At 49.4% G+C, this 20,733-nt stretch overlaps 1 protein-coding gene across 1 annotated transcript in view; it reads left to right on the forward strand.

Moving 5' to 3' along the window:
• The window catches only part of LOC115126704 (high affinity cationic amino acid transporter 1-like), a 100,672-nt gene that overhangs the window by 45,652 nt on the left and 34,287 nt on the right, over nt 1–20,733 (forward strand). The window contains exon 8 of the mRNA XM_065024020.1: nt 8,983–9,119. Within this exon, the coding sequence (XP_064880092.1) occupies nt 8,983–9,119 (137 nt within the window). The remainder of the gene's footprint in view (nt 1–8,982; nt 9,120–20,733) is intronic.

The raw sequence follows: 20,733 nt of genomic DNA on the forward strand, positions 1-20,733 counted from the left end.
TACAGCTACATTACAGGGAGCTACATTACAGCTACATTACAGGGAGCTACATTACAGCTACATTACAGGGAGCAACATTACAGGGAGCTACATTACAGCTACATTACAGGGAGCTACATTACAGCAACATTACAGGGAGTTACATTACAGGGAGCTACATTACAGGGAGCTACATTACAGGGAGCTACATTACAGCTACATTACAGGGAGCTATGTTACAGGGAGCTACATTACAGCTACATTACAGGGAGCTATGTTACAGGGAGCTACATTACAGCTACATTACAGGGAGCTACATTACAGCTACATTACAGGGAGCTACATTACAGGGAGCTACATTACAGGGAGCTACATTACAGGGAGCAACATTACAGCTACATTACAGTGAGCTACATTACAGGGAGCTACGTTACAGGGAGCTACATTACAGGGAGCAGGATTAAAGCTACATTACAGGGAGCTATGTTACAGGGAGCTACATTACAGCTACATTACAGGGAGCTACATTACAGGGAGCTACATTACAGCTACATTACAGGGAGCTACATTACAGGGAGCTACATTACAGGGAGCTACATTACAGGGAGCTACATTACAGGGAGCTACATTAAAGGGAGCTACATTACAGGGAGCAACATTACAGCTACATTACATGGAGCTACATTACAGCTACATTACAGGGAGCTACATTACAGATACATTACAGGGAGCTACATTACAGCTACACTACAGGGATCTATGTTACAGGGAGCTACATTACAGGGAGCTACATTACAGCTACATTACAGGGAGGTGTGTTACAGGGAGCTACATTACATGGAGCAACATTACATGGAGCTATGTTACAGGGAGCTACATTACAGCTACATTACAGGGAGCTACATTACAGGGAGCTATGTTACAGGGAGCTACATTACAGGGAGCTATGTTACAGGGAGCTACATTACAGGGAGCTGTGTTACAGGGAGCTACATTACAGGGAGCTGTGTTACAGGGAGCTACATTACAGCTACATTACAGGGAGCTACATTACAGCTACATTACAGGGAGCTATGTTACAGGGAGCTACATTACAGGGAGCTATGTTACAGGGAGCTACATTACAGGGAGATGTGTTACAGGGAGCTACATTACAGGGAGCTGTACAGGGAGCTACATTACAGCTACATTACAGGGAGCTACATTACAGCTACATTACAGGGAGCTACATTACAGCTACATTACAGGGAGCTATGTTACAGGGAGCTACATTACAGGGAGCTATGTTACAGGGAGCTACATTACAGGGAGCTGTGTTACAGGGAGCTACATTACAGGGAGCTGTACAGGGAGCTACATTACAGCTACATTACAGGGAGCTACATTACAGCTACATTACAGGGAGCTACATTACAGCTACATTACAGGGAGCTACATTACAGGGAGCTACATTACAGCTACATTACAGGGAGCTACATTACAGCTACATTACAGGGAGTTACATTACAGGGAGCTACATTACAGGGAGCTACATTACAGCTACATTACAGGGAGTTACATTACAGGGAGCTACATTACAGGGAGCTACATTACAGGGAGCTACATTACAGCTACATTACAGGGAGCTACATTACAGCTACATTACAGGGAGCTACATTACAGCTACATTACAGGGAGCTATGTTACAGGGAGCTACATTACAGCTACATTACAGGGAGCTACATTACAGCTACATTACAGGGAGCTATGTTACAGGGAGCTACATTACAGCTACATTACAGGGAGCTATGTTACAGGGAGCTACATTACAGCTACATTACAGGGAGCTACATTACAGGGAGCTACATTACAGCTACATTACAGGGAGCTACATTACAGGGAGCTACATTACAGCTATATTACAGGGAGCTACATTACAGGGAGCTACATTACAGGGAGCTACATTATAGGGAGCTACATTACAGGGAGCAACATTACAGCTACATTACAGTGAGCTACATTACAGGGAGCTACGTTACAGGGAGCTACATTACAGGGAGCAACATTACAGCTACATTACAGGGAGCTATGTTACAGGGAGCTACATTACAGCTACATTACAGGGAGCTACATTACAGGGAGCTACATTACAGCTACATTACAGGGAGCTACATTACAGGGAGCTACATTACAGGGAGCTACATTAAAGGGAGCTACATTACAGGGAGCAACATTACAGCTACATTAAAGTGAGCTACATTACAGGGAGGTACATTACAGCTACATTACAGGGAGCTACATTACAGCTACATTACAGGGAGCTACATTACAGGGAGCTACATTACAGGGAGCTACATTACAGCTACATTACAGGGAGCAACATTACAGCTACTTTACAGGGAGCTACATTACAGCTACATTACAGGGAGCAACATTACAGCTACTTTACAGGGAGCTACATTACAGGGAGCTACATTACAGCTACATTACAGGGAGCTACATTACAGGAAGCTACATTACAGGGAGCTACATTACAGGGAGCTACATTACAGGTAGCTACGTTAGAGGGATCTATGTTACAGGGAGCTACATTACAGGGAGCAACATTACAGCTACTTTACAGGGAGCTGCATTACAGGGAGCTACATTACAGCTACATTACAGGGAGCTACATTACAGGAAGCTACATTACAGGGAGCTACATTACAGGGAGCAACATTACAGCTACATTACAGGGAGCTACATTACAGGGAGCTACATTACAGCTACATTACAGGGAGCTACATTACAGGAAGCTACATTACAGGGAGCTACATTACATGGAGCTATATTACAGGGAGCTACATTACAGGGAGCAACATTACAGCCACATTACAGGGAGCAACATTACAGCTACATTACAGGGAGCTACATTACAGCTACATTACAGGGAGCTACATTTCAGGGAGCAACATTACAGGTAGCTACGTTAGAGGGATCTATGTTACAGGGAGCTACATTACAGGGAGCAACATTACAGGGAGCAACATTACAGCTACATTACAGGGAGCTACATTACAGGAAGCTACATTACAGGGAGCAACATTACAGGGAGCTACATTACAGCTACATTACAGGGAGCTACATTACAGCTACATTACAGGGAGCAACATTACAGCTACATTACAGGGAGCTACATTACAGGGAGCTACATTACAGGGAGCTACATTACAGTAACATTACAGGGAGCAACATTACAGCTACATTACATGGAGCTACATTACAGCTACATTACAGGGAGCTACATTACAGCTACATTACAGGGAGCTACATTACAGGAAGCTACATTACAGGGAGCTACATTAGAGGGAGCTACATTACAGCTACATTACAGGGAGCTACGTTACAGCTACATTACAGGGAGCTACATTACAGCTACATTACAGGGAGCTACATTACAGGGAGCTACATTACAGGGAGCTACATTACAGGGAGCTACATTACAGGGAGCAACATTACAGGGAGCTACATTACAGGGAGCAACATTACAGGGAGCTACATTACAGGGAGCAACATTACAGGGAGCTACATTACAGCTACATTACATTGAGCTACATTACAGGGAGCAACATTACAGTGAGCTACGTTAAATCTACATTACATTGAGCTAGATTACAGGGAGCAACATTACAGCTACATTACAGGGAGCTACATTACAGCTACATTACAGGGAGCTACATTACAGCCACATTACAGGGAGCTACATTACAGGGAGCTACATTACAGGGAGCTGCATTACAGGGAGCTACATTACAGGGAGACACATTACAGGGAGCTACATTACAGGGAGCAACATTACAGCTACATTACAAGGAGACACATTACATGGAGCTACGTTACAGGGAGCTACATTACAGGGAGCTACTTTACAGGGAGCAACATTACAGGGAGCTACATTACAGGGAGCTACATTACAGGGAGCTACTTTACAGGGAGCTACATTACAGGGAGCAACATTACAGCTACATTACAGGGAGCTACATTACAGCTACATTAAAGCTACATTACAGGGAGCTACATTACAGAAAGCTACATTACAGGGAGCAACATTACAGGGAGCTACATTACAGCTACATTACAGGGAGCTACATTACAGCTACATTACAGGGAGCAACATTACAGGGAGCAACATTACAGCTACATTACAGGGAGCTACATTACAGGAAGCTACATTACAGGGAGCAACATTACAGGGAGCTACATTACAGCTACATTACAGGGAGCTACATTACAGCTACATTACAGGGAGCAACATTACAGCTACATTACAGGGAGCTACATTACAGGGAGCTACATTACAGGGAGCTACATTACAGTAACATTACAGGGAGCAACATTACAGCTACATTACAGGGAGCTACATTACAGGGAGCAACATTACAGCTACATTACAGGGAGCAACATTACAGGGAGCAACATTACAGCTACATTACAGGGAGCTACATTACAGGAAGCTACATTACAGGGAGCAACATTACAGGGAGCTACATTACAGCTACATTACAGGGAGCTACATTACAGCTACATTACAGGGAGCAACATTACAGCTACATTACAGGGAGCTACATTACAGGGAGCTACATTACAGGGAGCTACATTACAGTAACATTACAGGGAGCAACATTACAGCTACATTACATGGAGCTACATTACAGCTACATTACAGGGAGCTACATTACAGCTACATTACAGGGAGCTACATTACAGGAAGCTACATTACAGGGAGCTACATTAGAGGGAGCTACATTACAGCTACATTACAGGGAGCTACGTTACAGCTACATTACAGGGAGCTACATTACAGCTACATTACAGGGAGCTACATTACAGGGAGCTACATTACAGGGAGCTACATTACAGGGAGCAACATTACAGGGAGCTACATTACAGGGAGCAACATTACAGGGAGCTACATTACAGGGAGCAACATTACAGGGAGCTACATTACAGCTACATTACATTGAGCTACATTACAGGGAGCAACATTACAGTGAGCTACGTTAAATCTACATTACATTGAGCTAGATTACAGGGAGCAACATTACAGCTACATTACAGGGAGCTACATTACAGCTACATTACAGGGAGCTACATTACAGCCACATTACAGGGAGCTACATTACAGGGAGCTACATTACAGGGAGCTGCATTACAGGGAGCTACATTACAGGGAGACACATTACAGGGAGCTACATTACAGGGAGCAACATTACAGCTACATTACAAGGAGACACATTACATGGAGCTACGTTACAGGGAGCTACATTACAGGGAGCTACTTTACAGGGAGCAACATTACAGGGAGCTACATTACAGGGAGCTACATTACAGGGAGCTACTTTACAGGGAGCTACATTACAGGGAGCAACATTACAGCTACATTACAGGGAGCTACATTACAGCTACATTAAAGCTACATTACAGGGAGCTACATTACAGAAAGCTACATTACAGGGAGCTACATTACAGCTACACTACATTGAGCTACATTACAGGGAGCAACATTACAGCTACATTACAGGGATCTATATTACAGCTACATTACAGGGAGCAACATTACAGCTACATTACAGGGAGCTACATTACAGGAAGCTACATTACAGGGAGCAACATTACAGGGAGCTACATTACAGCTACATTACAGGGAGCTACATTACAGCTACACTACAGGGAGCTACATTACAGCTACACTACAGGGATCTATGTTACAGGGAGCTACATTTCAGGGAGCAACATTACAGGTAGCTACGTTAGAGGGAGCTACGTTACAGGGAGCTACATTACAGCCACATTACAGGGAGCTACATTACAGGAAGCTACATTACAGGGAGCTACATTACAGGGAGCTACGTTAAAGCTACATTACATTGAGCTACATTACAGGGAGCAACATTACAGGGAGCTACATTACAGCTACATTACAGGGAGCTACATTACAGGGAGCAACATTACAGGGAGCTACATTACAGCTACATTACAGGGAGCTACATTACAGCTACATTACAGGGAGCAACATCACAGCTACATTACAGGGAGCTACGTTAAAGCTACATTACATTGAGCTACATTACAGGGAGCTACAATACAGGGAGCTACATTACAGCTACATTACAGGGAGCTACATTACAGGAAGCTACATTACAGGGAGCTACATTACAGGGAGCTACGTTAAAGCTACATTACATTGAGCTACATTACAGGGAGCTACATTACAGGGAGCTACATTACAGCTACATTACAGGGAGCTACATTACAGGAAGCTACATTACAGGGAGCTACATTACAGGGAGCTACATTACAGGGAGTCACATTACAGCTACATTACAAGGAGACACATTACATGGAGCTACGTTACAGGGAGCTACATTACAGGGAGCTACATTACAGGGAGTTACATTACATTGAGCTACATTACAGGGAGCAACATTAGAGGGAGCTACATTACAGGGAGCTACATTAGAGGGAGCTACATTACAGCTACATTACAGGGAGCTACATTACAGGGAGCTACATTACAGGGAGTTACATTACAGGGAACAACATTAGAGGGAGCTACATTACAGGGAGCTACATTACAGGGAACAACATTAGAGGGAGCTACATTACAGCTACATTACAGGGAGCTACGTTACAGCAACATTACAGGGAGCTACATTAGAGGGAGCTACATTACAGCTACATTACAGGGAGCTACGTTACAGGGAACAACATTAGAGGGAGCTACATTACAGCTACATTACAGGGAGCTACGTTACAGCTACATTACAGGGAGCTACGTTACAGCTACATTACAGGGAGCTACGTTACAGCTACATTACAGGGTGGATTTTGTTGTTTGACTCCTTGTCTCTTCCTGCTCTATACTAGTTGGACCCTCTATTAAGCCGTCACCCTCCTCCTCCCTTGATTGTCACTTCACCCTCTCTCCTATCGAATATCTCCCCTCAACTCTTCCTCCTCTCCTCTATCAAATCTCTCTCCCCTCAACCCTTCCTCCTCCCCTCAACTCTTCTTCCTCTTCTCTACCAAATTCTCCTCCCCTGTTCCCCCACTTTACCCTCACCCCTCTTATACCTACCATTCTACCAAAATCTCCCTTTCTCATCCCTTTCCTCTCCCTCCCTCCCTTCCTCCCCCCAGTCTCCTGGGCTCACTGTTCCCAAACCTTCCTCCTCCCCTCAACTCTTCCTCCTCCCCTCAACTCTTCATCCTCCCCTCAACTCTTCCTCATCTCCTCTATCAAGTCTCTCACCCCACAACCCTTCCTCCTTCCCACAACCCTTCCTCCTGCCCTCAACCCTTCCTCCTGCTCTATCAAGTCTCTCCCCTCAACCCTTCCTCCTTCCCACAACCCTTCCTCCTCTCATCTATCAAGTCTCTCTTCCCACAACCCTTCCTCCTCATCTATCAAGTCTCTCCCCCTCAACCCTTCCTCCTTCCCATAACCCTTCCTCCTCCCCTCAACCCTTCCTCCTCCCCTCAAACCTTCCTCCTCCACTCAAACCTTCCTCCTCCACTCAACTCTTCCTCCTCCCCTCAACTCTTCCTCCTCCCCTCAAATCTTCCTCCTCTCCTCTATCAAATCTCTCTCCCCTCAAACCTTCCTCCGCCCCTCAACCCTTCTTCCTCTTCTCTACCAAATTCTCCTCCCCTGTTCCCCCACTTTACCCTCACCCCTCTTATACCTACCATTCTACCAAAATCTCCCTTTCTCATCCCTTTCCTCTCCCTCCCTTCCTCCCCCCAGTCTCCTGGGCTTTATGTTCCCTCTCTCCTCAACCATCTCCCCTCCCTCCCTTCCTCCCCCCAGTCTCCTGGGCTCACTGTTCCCTCTCTCCTCGACCCTCTCCCCTCCCTTCCTCCCCCCAGTCTCCTGGGCTTTATGTTCCGTCTCTCCTCGACCCTCTCCCCTCCCTTCCTCCCCCCAGTCTCCTGGGCTTTATGTTCCCTCTCTCCTCATCCCTTTCCTCTCCCTCCCTTCCTCCCCCAGTCTCCTGGGCTTTATGTTCCCTCTCTCCTCATCCCTTTCCTCTCCCTCCCTTCCTCCCCCAGTCTCCTGGGCTTTATGTTCCCTCTATCCTCATCCCTTTCCTCTCCCTCCCTTCCTCCCCCAGTCTCCTGGGCTTTATGTTCCCTCTCTCCTCATCCCTTTCCTCTCCCTCCCTTCCTCCCCCAGTCTCCTGGGCTTTATGTTCCCTCTCTCCTCAACCCTCTCCCCTCCCTCCCTTCCTCCCCCAGTCTCCTGGGCTTTATGTTCCCTCTCTCCTCAACCCTCTCCCCTCCCTCCCTTCCTCCCCCAGTCTCCTGGGCTTTATGTTCCCTCTCTCCTCAACCCTCTCCCTCCCTCCCTTCCTCCCCCCAGTCTCCTGGGCTTTATGTTCCCTCTCTCCTCATCCCTTTCCTCTCCCTCCCTTCCTCCCCCAGTCTCCTGGGCTTTATGTTCCCTCTCTCCTCAACCCTCTCCCCTCCCTCCCTTCCTCCCCCAGTCTCCTGGGCTTTATGTTCCCTCTCTCCTCAACCCTCTCCCCTCCCTCCCTTCCTCCCCCAGTCTCCTGGGCTTTATGTTCCCTCTCTCCTCATCCCTTTCCTCTCCCTCCCTTCCTCCCCCAGTCTCCTGGGCTTTATGTTCCCTCTCTCCTCATCCCTTTCCTCTCCCTCCCTTCCTCCCCCAGTCTCCTGGGCTTTATGTTCCCTCTCTACTCATCCCTTTCCTCTCCCTCCCTTCCTCCCCCAGTCTCCTGGGCTTTATGTTCCCTCTCTCCTCATCCCTTTCCTCTCCCTCCCTTCCTCCCCCAGTCTCCTGGGCTTTATGTTCCCTCTCTCCTCATCCCTTTCCTCTCCCTCCCTTCCTCCCCCCAGTCTCCTGGGCTTTATGTTCCCTCTCTCCTCATCCCTTTCCTCTCCCTCCCTTCCTCCGCCCAGTCTCCTGGGCTTTATGTTCCCTCTCTCCTCATCCCTTTCCTCTCCCTCCCTTCCTCCCCCCAGTCTCCTGGGCTCGATGTTCCCTCTCCCTCGTATAATATTTGCCATGTCTCGCGACGGCCTCCTCTTCTCCTTCTTGGCCCGCATCAGTGAGAGGAAGACACCCATCATGTCCACAATGGCTGCTGGAGTCATGTCTGGTAAGCAGCGTCAGGGGTTAGGGGTTAGAGAAGACACCCATCATGCCCAAATCAAATCAAATCAAATCAAATTTATTTATATAGCCCTTCGTACATCAGCTGATATCTCAAAGTGCTGTACAGAAACCCAGCCTAAAACCCCAAACAGCAAACAATGCAGGTGTAAAAGCACGTAAAAGCACCACCATGGCCGCTGGGGTCATGTCTGGTAAGCAGCGTCAGGGGTTAGGGGTTAGGGGTTAGAGGTTAGAGAAGACACCCAACATGTTCACCATGGCCGCTGGGGTCATGTCTGGTAAGCAGCGTCAGGGGTTAGAGGTTAGAGAAGACACCCATCATGTCCACCATGGCCGCTGGGGTCATGTCTGGTAAGCAGCGTCAGGGGTTAGAGGTTAGAGAAGACACCCATCATGTCCACCATGGCCGCTGGGGTCATGTCTGGTAAGCAGCGTCAGGGGTTAGGGGTTAGAGGTTAGAGAAGACACCCATTATGTCCACCATGGCCGCTGGGGTCATGTCTGGTAAGCAGCGTCAGGGGTTAGGGGTTAGAGGTTAGAGGTTAGGGAAGACACCCATCATGTCCACCATGGCCGCTGGGGTCATGTCTGGTAAGCAGCGTCAGGGGTCAGGGGTTAGGGGTTAGAGGTTAGAGAAGACACCCATCATGTCCACCATGACCGCTGGGGTCATGTCTGGTAAGCAGCGTCAGGGGTCAGGGGTTAAATTACAAGAATTAGAGGTGGGAAGACAGTGGTAGAGCGAGTAGCTGCATGGTGTCGTTGTTTACCTAGCTGTCATCTCCTCGAAGAGAGAGGTTAAAGTTAATAAATACATAATAATAAATCAACCTGGTGTTCAGAGTGCTGTGACCCAGTTAGTCACCTGAGGACCTACAGTCAGATTGGACCCAAGCTCTGTGGATGATGTGACCAAGCTGTTCTGTGTTTGAACCACACATCATCAGTTTGTAGTATTGTTGTCACTCTTTCAGAAGTCTCGACCCAGTGATATTTACTTATCTGACAACTATTATCAAGCATACGAATGAAAAGAGTTGAGGGAGAGGAGAGAGAGTAGGGAAATGAGAGAGTAGAGAGAGTAGGGAAATGAGAGAGTAGAGAGAGGAGAGAGAGAGTAGGGGGAGGAGAGAGAGAGTAGGGGGAGGAGAGAGAGTAGGGGGAGGAGAGATTGTAGGGGGAGGAGCAATTGTAGGGGGAGGAGAGAGAGTAGGGGAGGAGAGATTGTAGGGAGAGGAGAGAGAGTAGGGAGAAGAGAGAGAGTAGAGAGTAGGGGGAGGCAGGAGATAGTAGGGAGAGGAGTTAGAGATAGAGGGGTAAGTGTAGATAGAGGAGATAGCGGGGTTAGTGTAGACAGAGGAGATAGAGGGGTAAGTGTAGATAGAGGAGATAGAGGGGTTAGTGTAGACAGGGGAGATAGAGGGGTAAGTGTAGATAGAGGAGATAGAGGGGTTAGTGTAGACAGGGGAGATAGAGGAGACAGAGGAGATAGCAGGGTTAGTGTAGACAGAGGAGATGACATAGCGGGGTTAGTGTAGACAGAGGAGATGAGATAGAGGGGTTAGTGTAGACAGAGGAGATAGAGGGGTTAGTGTAGACAGAGGAGATAGAGGGGTTAGTGTAGACAGAGGAGATAGAGGGGTTAGTGTAGACAGAGGAGATAGAGGGGTTAGTGTTGATAGAGGGGTTAGTGTAGACAGAGGAGATAGAGGGGTAAGTGTAGATAGAGGAGATAGAGGGGTTAGTGTAGACAGGGGAGATAGAGGAGACAGAGGAGATAGCAGGGTTAGTGTAGACAGAGGAGATGAGATAGCGGGGTTAGTGTAGACAGAGGAGATAGAGGGGTTAGTGTAGACAGAGGAGATAGAGGGGTTAGTGTAGACAGAGGAGATAGAGGGGTTAGTGTAGACAGAGGTGATGAGATAGTGGGGTTAGTGTAGACAGAGGAGATAGAGGGGTTAGTGTTGATAGAGGGGTTAGTGTAGACAGAGGAGATAGAGGGGTTAGTGTAGACAGAGGAGATAGAGGGGTTAGTGTAGACAGAGGAGATAGAGGGGTTAGTGTAGACAGAGGAGATAGAGGGGTTAGTGTTGACAGAGGAGATAGAGGAGTTAGTGTAGACAGAGGAGATAGAGGGGTTAGTGGGGTTAGTGTAGACAGAGGAGATAGAGGGGTTAGTGTAGACAGAGGAGATAGAGCGGTTAGTGTTGACAGAGGAGATGACATAGCAGGGTTAGTGTAGACAGAGGAGATGAGATAGAGGGGTTAGTGTAGACAGAGGAGATAGAGGGGTTAGTGTAGACAGAGGAGATAGAGGGGTTAGTGTAGACAGAGGAGATAGAGGGGTTAGTGTAGACAGAGGAGATAGAGGGGTTAGTGTAGACAGAGGAGATAGAGGGGTAAGTGTAGATAGAGGAGATAGAGGGGTTAGTGTAGACAGGGGAGATAGAGGAGACAGAGGAGATAGCAGGGTTAGTGTAGACAGAGGAGATGAGATAGCGGGGTTAGTGTAGACAGAGGAGATAGAGGGGTTAGTGTAGACAGAGGAGATAGAGGGGTTAGTGTTGATAGAGGGGTTAGTGTAGACAGAGGAGATAGAGGGGTTAGTGGGGTTAGTGTAGACAGAGGAGATAGAGGGGTTAGTGTAGACAGAGGAGATAGAGCGGTTAGTGTTGACAGAGGAGATAGAGGAGTTAGTGTAGACAGAGGAGATAGAGGGGTTAGTGGGGTTAGTGTAGACAGAGGAGATAGAGGGGTTAGTGTTGACAGAGGAGATAGAGGAGTTAGTGTAGACAGAGGAGATAGAGGGGTTAGTGTTGACAGGGGAGATAGAGGAGTTAGTGTAGACAGAGGAGATAGAGGAGATAGAGTGGTTAGTGTAGACAGAGGAGATCGAGGAGATAGAGGGGTTAGTGGAGATAGAGGAGATAGAGGGGTTAGTGTAGACAGAGGAGATAGAGGGGTTAGTGTAGACAGAGGAGATAGAGGAGATAGAGTGGTTAGTGTAGACAGAGGAGATAGAGGAGATAGAGGGGTTAGTGTAGACATAAGAGAGAGAGGGGTTAGTGGGGTTAGTGTAGACAGAGGAGATCGAGGAGACGGAGGAGATAGAGAGGTTAGTGTAGACAGAGGGGGTAGTGTTGAAGGAGGAGATAGAGGGGTTAGTGTTGACAGAGGAGATAGAGGAGATAGAGGGGTTAGTAGAGACAGAGGAGATAGAGGAGATAGAGGAGTTAGTGTAGACAGAGGAGTTAGAGGGGTTAGTGTTGACAGAGGAGATAGAGGTGATAGAGGGGTTAGTGTAGACAGATGAGATAGAGGAGCTAGACGGGTTAGTGTAGACAGAGGAGATAGAGGGGTTAGTGTAGACAGAGGTGATAGAGGGGTTAGTGTAGATAGAGGGGTTAGTGTACATAGAGGAGATAGAGGGGTTAGTGTAGACAGAGGAGATAGAGGGGTTAGTGTAGATAGAGGAGATAGAGGGGTTAGTGTAGACAGAGGAGATAGAGGAGATAGAGGGGTTAGTGTAGATAGAGGAGATAGAGGGGAGAGGAGAGACATAAGAGAGAGAGGGGTTAGTGGGGTTAGTGTAGACAGAGGAGATCGAGGAGACGGAGGAGATAGAGAGGTTAGTGTAGACAGAGGGGGTAGTGTTGAAGGAGGAGATAGAGGGGTTAGTGTTGACAGAGGAGATAGAGGAGATAGAGGGGTTAGTGTAGACAGAGGAGATAGAGGGGTTAGTGTTGACAGAGGAGATAGAGGGGTTAGTGTAGACAGAGGAGATAGAGGAGATAGAGGAGTTAGTGTAGACAGAGGAGATAGAGGGGTTAGTGTTGACAGAGGAGATAGAGGAGATAGTGTAGATAGAGGAGATAGAGGGGTTAGTGTAGACAGAGGAGATAGAGGAGATAGAGGGGTTAGTGTAGATAGAGGAGATAGAGGGGTTAGTGTAGACAGAGGTGATAGAGGGGTTAGTGTAGATAGAGGGGTTAGTGTAGAGAGAGGAGATAGAGGGGTTAGTGTTGACAGAGGAGATAGAGGAGATAGAGGGGTTAGTGTAGATAGAAGGGTTAGTGTAGATAGAGGACACTAATCCCTCTATCCCCTCTGTCTACACTAACCCCTCTATCTCATCTCCTCTGTCTACACTAACCCCTCTATCTCCTCTGTCTCCTCTTAGTGTAGACAGAGGAAATAGAGGGGTTAGTGTAGACAGAGGAGATAGAGGGGTTAGTGTAGATAGAGGAGATAGAGGGGTTAATGTACACAGAGGAGATAGAGGAGATAGAGGGGTTAGTGTAGACAGAGGAGATGAGATAGAGGGGTTAGTGTAGACAGAGGGGATAGAGGGATTAGTGTAGACAGAGGTGATAGAGGGGACTTATGGCCTTTCTGTCTCTCCCCCAGCTATCATGGTATTTCTGTCTCTCCCCCAGCTATCATGGTATTTCTGTCTATCCCCCAGCTATCATGGCCTTTCTGTCTCTCCCCTAGCTATCATGGCCTTTCTGTCTCTCCCCCAGCTATAATGGCCTTTCTGTCTCTCCCCCAGCTATCATGGCCCTATGGCCTTTCTGTCTCTCCCCCAGCTATAATGGCCTTTCTGTCTCTCCCCCAGCTATAATGGCCTTTCTGTCTCTCCTCCAGCTATCATGGCCTTTCTGTCTCTCCCCCAGCTATAATGGCATTTCTGTCTCTCCCCCAGCTATCATGGCCTTATGGCCTTTCTGTCTCTCCCCCAGCTATCATGGCCTTTCTGTCTCTCCCCCAGCTATCATGGCCTTTCTGTCTCTCCCCCAGCTATCATGGCCTTTCTGTCTCTCCCCCAGCTATCATGGCCTTTCTGTCTCCCCCAGCTATCATGGCCTTTCTGTCTCTCCCCCAGCTATAATGGCATTTCTGTCTCTCCCCAGCTATCATGGCCTTATGGCCTTTCTGTCTCTCCCCAGCTATCATGGCCTTTCTGTCTCTCCCCCAGCTATCATGGCCTTTCTGTCTCTCCCCCAGCTATCATGGCCTTTCTGTCTCTCCCCCAGCTATCATGGCCTTATGGCCTTTCTGTCTCTCCCCAGCTATCATGGCCTTTCTGTCTCTCCCCCAGCTATCATGGCCTTTCTGTCTCTCCCCAGCTATCATGGCCTTTCTGTCTCTCCCCCAGCTATCATGGCCTTATGGCCTTTCTGTCTCTCCCCCAGCCATCATGGCCTTTCTGTCTCTCCCCAGCTATCATGGCCTTTCTGTCTCTCCCCCAGCTATCATTGCCTTATGGCCTTTCTGTCTCTCCTCCAGCTATCATGGCCTTATGGCCTTTCTGTCTCTCCTCCAGCTATCATGGCCTTATGGCCTTTCTGTCCCTCCCCCAGCTATATTGGCCTTTCTGTCTCTCCCCCAGCTATCATGGCCTTTCTGTCTCTCCCCCAGCTATAATGGCCTTTCTGTCTCTCTCCCAGCTATAATGGTCTTTCTGTCTCTCCTCCAGCTATCATGGCCTTTCTGTCTCTCCCCCAGCTATCATGGCATTTCTGTCTCTCCCCCAGCTATAATGGCCTTTCTGTCTCTCCCCCAACTATCATGGCCTTTCTGTCTCTCCCCCAGCTATCATGGCCTTTCTGTCTCTCCTCCAGCTATCATGGCCTTTCTGTCTCTCCCCCAACTATCATGGCCTTTCTGTCTCTCCCCCAACTATCATGGCCTTTCTGTCTCTCCTCCAGCTATCATGGCCTTTCTGTCTCTCCCCCAGCTATCATGGCCTTTCTGTCTCTCCCCCAGCTATCATTGCCTTATGGCCTTTCTGTCTCTGCCCCAGCTACCATGGCCTTATGGCCTTTCTGTCTCTCCCCCAGCTATCATGGCCTTTCTGTCTCTCCCCCAGCTATCATTGCCTTATGGCCTTTCTGTCTCTGCCCCAGCTATCATGGCCTTATGGCCTTTCTGTCTCTCCCCCAGCTATCATTGCCTTATGGCCTTTCTGTCTCTGCCCCAGCTATCATGGCCTTATGGCCTTTCTGTCTCTCCCCCAACTATCATGGCCTTTCTGTCTCTCCCCAACTATCATGGCCTTTCTGTCTCTCCCCAGCTATCATGGCCTTTCTGTCTCTCCCCCAGCTATCATGGCCTTTCTGTCTCTCCCCCAGCTATCATGGCCTTTCTGTCTCTCCCCCAGCTATCATGGCCTTTCTGTCTCTCCCCCAGCTATCATGGCCTTATGGCCTTTCTGTCTCTCCCCCAGCCATCATGGCCTTTCTGTCTCGCCCCAGCTATCATGGCCTTTCTGTCTCTCCCCCAGCTATCATTGCCTTATGGCCTTTCTGTCTCTCCTCCAGCTATCATGGCCTTATGGCCTTTCTGTCTCTCCCCCAGCTATCATGGCCTTATGGCCTTTCTGTCTCTCCTCCAGCTATCATGGCCTTATGGCCTTTCTGTCCCTCCCCCAGCTATCATGGCCTTTCTGTCTCTCCCCCAGCTATCATGGCCTTTCTGTCTCTCCCCCAGCTATAATGGCCTTTCTGTCTCTCCCCCAGCTATCATGGCCTTTCTGTCTCTCCCCCAGCTATAATGGTCTTTCTGTCTCTCCTCCAGCTATCATGGCCTTTCTGTCTCTCCCCCAGCTATCATGGCCTTTCTGTCTCTCCCCCAGCTATAATGGCCTTTCTGTCTCTCCCCCAACTATCATGGCCTTTCTGTCTCTCCCCCAGCTATCATGGCCTTTCTGTCTCTCCCCCAACTATCATGGCCTTTCTGTCTCTCCCCCAACTATCATGGCCTTTCTGTCTCTCCTCCAGCTATCATGGCCTTTCTGTCTCTCCCCCAGCTATCATGGCCTTTCTGTCTCTCCCCCAGCTATCATTGCCTTATGGCCTTTCTGTCTCTGCCCCAGCTACCATGGCCTTATGGCCTTTCTGTCTCTCCCCCAGCTATCATGGCCTTTCTGTCTCTCCCCCAGCTATCATGGCCTTTCTGTCTCTCCCCCAGCTATCATTGCCTTATGGCCTTTCTGTCTCTGCCCCAGCTATCATGGCCTTATGGCCTTTCTGTCTCTCCCCCAGCTATCATTGCCTAATGGCCTTTCTGTCTCTGCCCCAGCTATCATGGCCTTATGGCCTTTCTGTCTCTCCCCCAACTATCATGGCCTTTCTGTCTCTCCCCCAACTATCATGGCCTTTCTGTCTCTCCCCCAGCTATCATGGCCTTTCTGTCTCTCCCCCAGCTATCATGGCTTTATGGCCTTTCTGTCTCTCCTCCAGCTATCATGGCCTTATGGCCTTTCTGTCTCTCCCCCAGCTATCATGGCCTTTCTGTCTCTGCCCCAGCTATCATGGCCTTATGGCCTTTCTGTCTCTCCCCCAGCTATCATGGCCTTTCTGTCTCTCCCCCAACTATCATGGCCTTTCTGTCTCTCCTCCAGCTATCATGGCCTTTCTGTCTCTCCCCCAGCTATCATGGCCTTTCTGTCTCTCCCCCAGCTATCATTGCCTTATGGCCTTTCTGTCTCTGCCCCAGCTACCATGGCCTTATGGCCTTTCTGTCTCTCCCCCAGCTATCATGGCCTTTCTGTCTCTCCCCCAGCTATCATGGCCTTTCTGTCTCTCCCCCAGCTATCATTGCCTTATGGCCTTTCTGTCTCTGCCCCAGCTATCATGGCCTTATGGCCTTTCTGTCTCTCCCCCAGCTATCATTGCCTTATGGCCTTTCTGTCTCTGCCCCAGCTATCATGGCCTTATGGCCTTTCTGTCTCTCCCCCAACTATCATGGCCTTTCTGTCTCTCCCCCAACTATCATGGCCTTTCTGTCTCTCCCCCAGCTATCATGGCCTTTCTGTCTCTCCCCCAGCTATCATGGCTTTATGGCCTTTCTGTCTCTCCTCCAGCTATCATGGCCTTATGGCCTTTCTGTCTCTCCCCCAGCTATCATGGCCTTTCTGTCTCTGCCCCAGCTATCATGGCCTTATGGCCTTTCTGTCTCTCCCCCAGCTATCATGGCCTTTCTGTCTCTCCCCCAGCTATCATGACCTTTCTGTCTCTCCCCCAGCTATCATGGCCTTTCTGTCTCTCCCACAGCTCCATTGGCATTTCTGTCTCTCCTCCAGCTATCATGGCCATATGGCCTTTCTGTCCCTCCTCCAGCTATCATGGCCTTTCTGTCTCTCCCCCAGCTATCATGGTCTTATGGCCTTTCTGTCTCTCCCCCAGCTATCATGGCCTTTCTGTCTCTCCCCCAGCTATCATGGTCTTATGCCCTTTCTGTCTCTCCTCCAGCTATCATGGCCTTTCTGTCTCTCCCCCAGCTATCATGGCCGTTCTGTCTGTCCCCCAGCTATCATGGCCTTATGGCCTTTCTGTCTCTCCCCCAGCTATCATGGCCTTATGGCCTTTCTGTCTCTCCCCCAGCTATCACGGCCTTTCTGTCTCTCCCCCAGCTATCATGGTCTTATGCCCTTTCTGTCCCTCCCCCAGCTATCATGGCCTTTCTGTCTCTCCCCCAGCTATCATGGCCTTTCTGTCTCTCCCCCAGCTATCATGGCCTTTCTGTCTCTCCCCCAGCTATCATGGCCTTTCTGTCTCTCCTCCAGCTATCATGGCCTTGCTGTCTCTCCCCCAGCTATCATGGCCTTTCTGTCTCTCCCCCAGCTATCATGGCCTTTCTGTCTCTCGCCCAGCTATCATGGCCTTGCTGTCCCTCCCCCAGCTATCATGGCCTTGCTGTCTCTCCTCCAGCTATCATGGCCATTCTGTCTCTCACCCAGCTATCATGGCCTTTCTGTCTCTCCTCCAGCTATCATGGCCTTGCTGTCTCTCCCCCAGCTATCATGGCCTTTCTGTCTCTCCCCCAGCTATCATGGCCTTTCTGTCTCTCCTCCAGCTATCATGGCCTTTCTGTCTCTCCCCCAGCTATCATTACCTTATGGACTTTCTGTCTCTCCCACAGCTCCATTGGCATTTATGTCTCTCCTCCAGCTATCATGGCTTTTATGTCTCTCCCCCAGCTATCATGGCCTTGCTGTCTCTCCTCCAGCTATCATGGCCTTTCTGTCTCTCCTCCAGCTATCATGGCCGTTCTGTCTCTCCCCCAGCTATCATGGCCTTTCTGTCTCTCCCCCAGCTATCATGGCCTTTCTGTCTCTCCCCCAGCTATCATGGCCTTTCTGTCTCTCCCCCAGCTATCATGGCCTTTCTGTCTCTCCCCCAGCTATCATGGCCTTTCTGTATCTCCCCCAGCTATCATTGCCTTATGGCCTTTCTGTCTCTGCCCCAGCTATCATGGCCTTATGGCCTTTCTGTCTCTCCCCCAACTATCATGGCCTTTCTGTCTCTCCCCCAACTATCATGGCCTTTCTGTCTCTCCCCCAACTATCATGGCCTTTCTGTCTCTCCTCCAGCTATCAACGCCTTTCTGTCTCTCCCCAGCTATCATGGCCTTTCTGTCTCTCCCCCAGCTATCATTGCCTTATGGCCTTTCTGTCTCTGCCTCAGCTACCATGGCCTTATGGCCTTTCTGTCTCTCCCCAGCTATCATGGCCTTTCTGTCTCTCCCCCAGCTATCATGGCCTTTCTGTCTCTCCCCAGCTATCATTGCCTTATGGCCTTTCTGTCTCTGCCCCAGCTATCATGGCCTTATGGCCTTTCTGTCTCTCCCCAGCTATCATTGCCTTATGGCCTTTCTGTCTCTCCCCCAGCTATCATGGCCTTATGGCCTTTCTGTCTCTCCCCAACTATCATGGCCTTTCTGTCTCTCCCCCAACTATCATGGCCTTTCTGTCTCTCCCCCAGCTATCATGGCCTTTCTGTCTCTCCCCAGCTATCATGGCCTTTCTGTCTCTCCCCAGCTATCATGGCCTTTCTGTCTCTCCCCCAGCTATCATGGCCTTTCTGTCTCTCCCCCAGCTATCATGGCCTTATGGCCTTTCTGTCTCTCCCCCAGCCATCATGGCCTTTCTGTCTCGCCCCAGCTATCATGGCCTTTCTGTCTCTCCCCAGCTATCATTGCCTTATGGCCTTTCTGTCTCTCCTCCAGCTATCATGGCCTTATGGCCTTTCTGTCTCTCCCCAGCTATCATGGCCTTATGGCCTTTCTGTCTCTCCTCCAGCTATCATGGCCTTATGGCCTTTCTGTCCCTCCCCCAGCTATCATGGCCTTTCTGTCTCTCCCCAGCTATCATGGCCTTTCTGTCTCTCCCCAGCTATAATGGCCTTTCTGTCTCTCCCCAGCTATCATGGCCTTTCTGTCTCTCCCCCAGCTATAATGGTCTTTCTGTCTCTCCTCCAGCTATCATGGCCTTTCTGTCTCTCCCCCAGCTATCATGGCCTTTCTGTCTCTCCCCAGCTATAATGGCCTTTCTGTCTCTCCCCCAACTATCATGGCCTTTCTGTCTCTCCCCCAGCTATCATGGCCTTTCTGTCTCTCCCCCAACTATCATGGCCTTTCTGTCTCTCCCCAACTATCATGGCCTTTCTGTCTCTCCTCCAGCTATCATGGCCTTTCTGTCTCTCCCCCAGCTATCATGGCCTTTCTGTCTCTCCCCCAGCTATCATTGCCTTATGGCCTTTCTGTCTCTGCCCCAGCTACCATGGCCTTATAGCCTTTCTGTCTCTCCCCCAGCTATCATGGCCTTATGGCCTTTCTGTCTCTCCCCCAGCTATCATGGCCTTATGGCCTTTCTGTCTCTCCCCCAGCTATCATTGCCTTATGGCCTTTCTGTCTCTGCCCCAGCTATCATGGCCTTATGGCCTTTCTGTCTCTCCCCCAACTATCATGGCCTTTCTGTCTCTCCTCCAGCTATCATGGCCTTTCTGTCTCTCCCCAGCTATCATGGCCTTTCTGTCTCTCCCCCAGCTATCATTGCCTTATGGCCTTTCTGTCTCTGCCCCAGCTACCATGGCCTTATGGCCTTTCTGTCTCTCCCCAGCTATCATGGCCTTTCTGTCTCTCCCCCAGCTATCATGGCCTTTCTGTCTCTCCCCCAGCTATCATTGCCTTATGGCCTTTCTGTCTCTGCCCCAGCTATCATGGCCTTATGGCCTTTCTGTCTCTCCCCCAGCTATCATTGCCTTATGGCCTTTCTGTCTCTGCCCCAGCTATCATGGCCTTATGGCCTTTCTGTCTCTCCCCCAACTATCATGGCCTTTCTGTCTCTCCCCCAACTATCATGGCCTTTCTGTCTCTCCCCAGCTATCATGGCCTTTCTGTCTCTCCCCCAGCTATCATGGCTTTATGGCCTTTCTGTCTCTCCTCCAGCTATCATGGCCTTATGGCCTTTCTGTCTCCCCCCAGCTATCATGGCCTTTCTGTCTCTCCCGCAGCTATAATGGCCTTTCTGTCTCTCCTCCAGCTATCATGGCCTTATGGCCTTTCTGTCTCTCCCCCAGCTATCATGGCCTTTCTGTCTCTGCCCCAGCTATCATGGCCTTATGGCCTTTCTGTCTCTCCCCCAGCTATCATGGCCTTTCTGTCTCTCCCCCAGCTATCATGACCTTTCTGTCTCTCCCCCAGCTATCATGGCCTTTCTGTCTCTCCCACAGCTCCATTGGCATTTCTGTCTCTCCTCCAGCTATCATGGCCATATGGCCTTTCTGTCCCTCCTCCAGCTATCATGGCCTTTC

This window comes from Oncorhynchus nerka, linkage group LG10, assembly GCF_034236695.1.
Source record: "Oncorhynchus nerka isolate Pitt River linkage group LG10, Oner_Uvic_2.0, whole genome shotgun sequence".
Classification (NCBI taxonomy): domain Eukaryota; kingdom Metazoa; phylum Chordata; class Actinopteri; order Salmoniformes; family Salmonidae; genus Oncorhynchus; species Oncorhynchus nerka.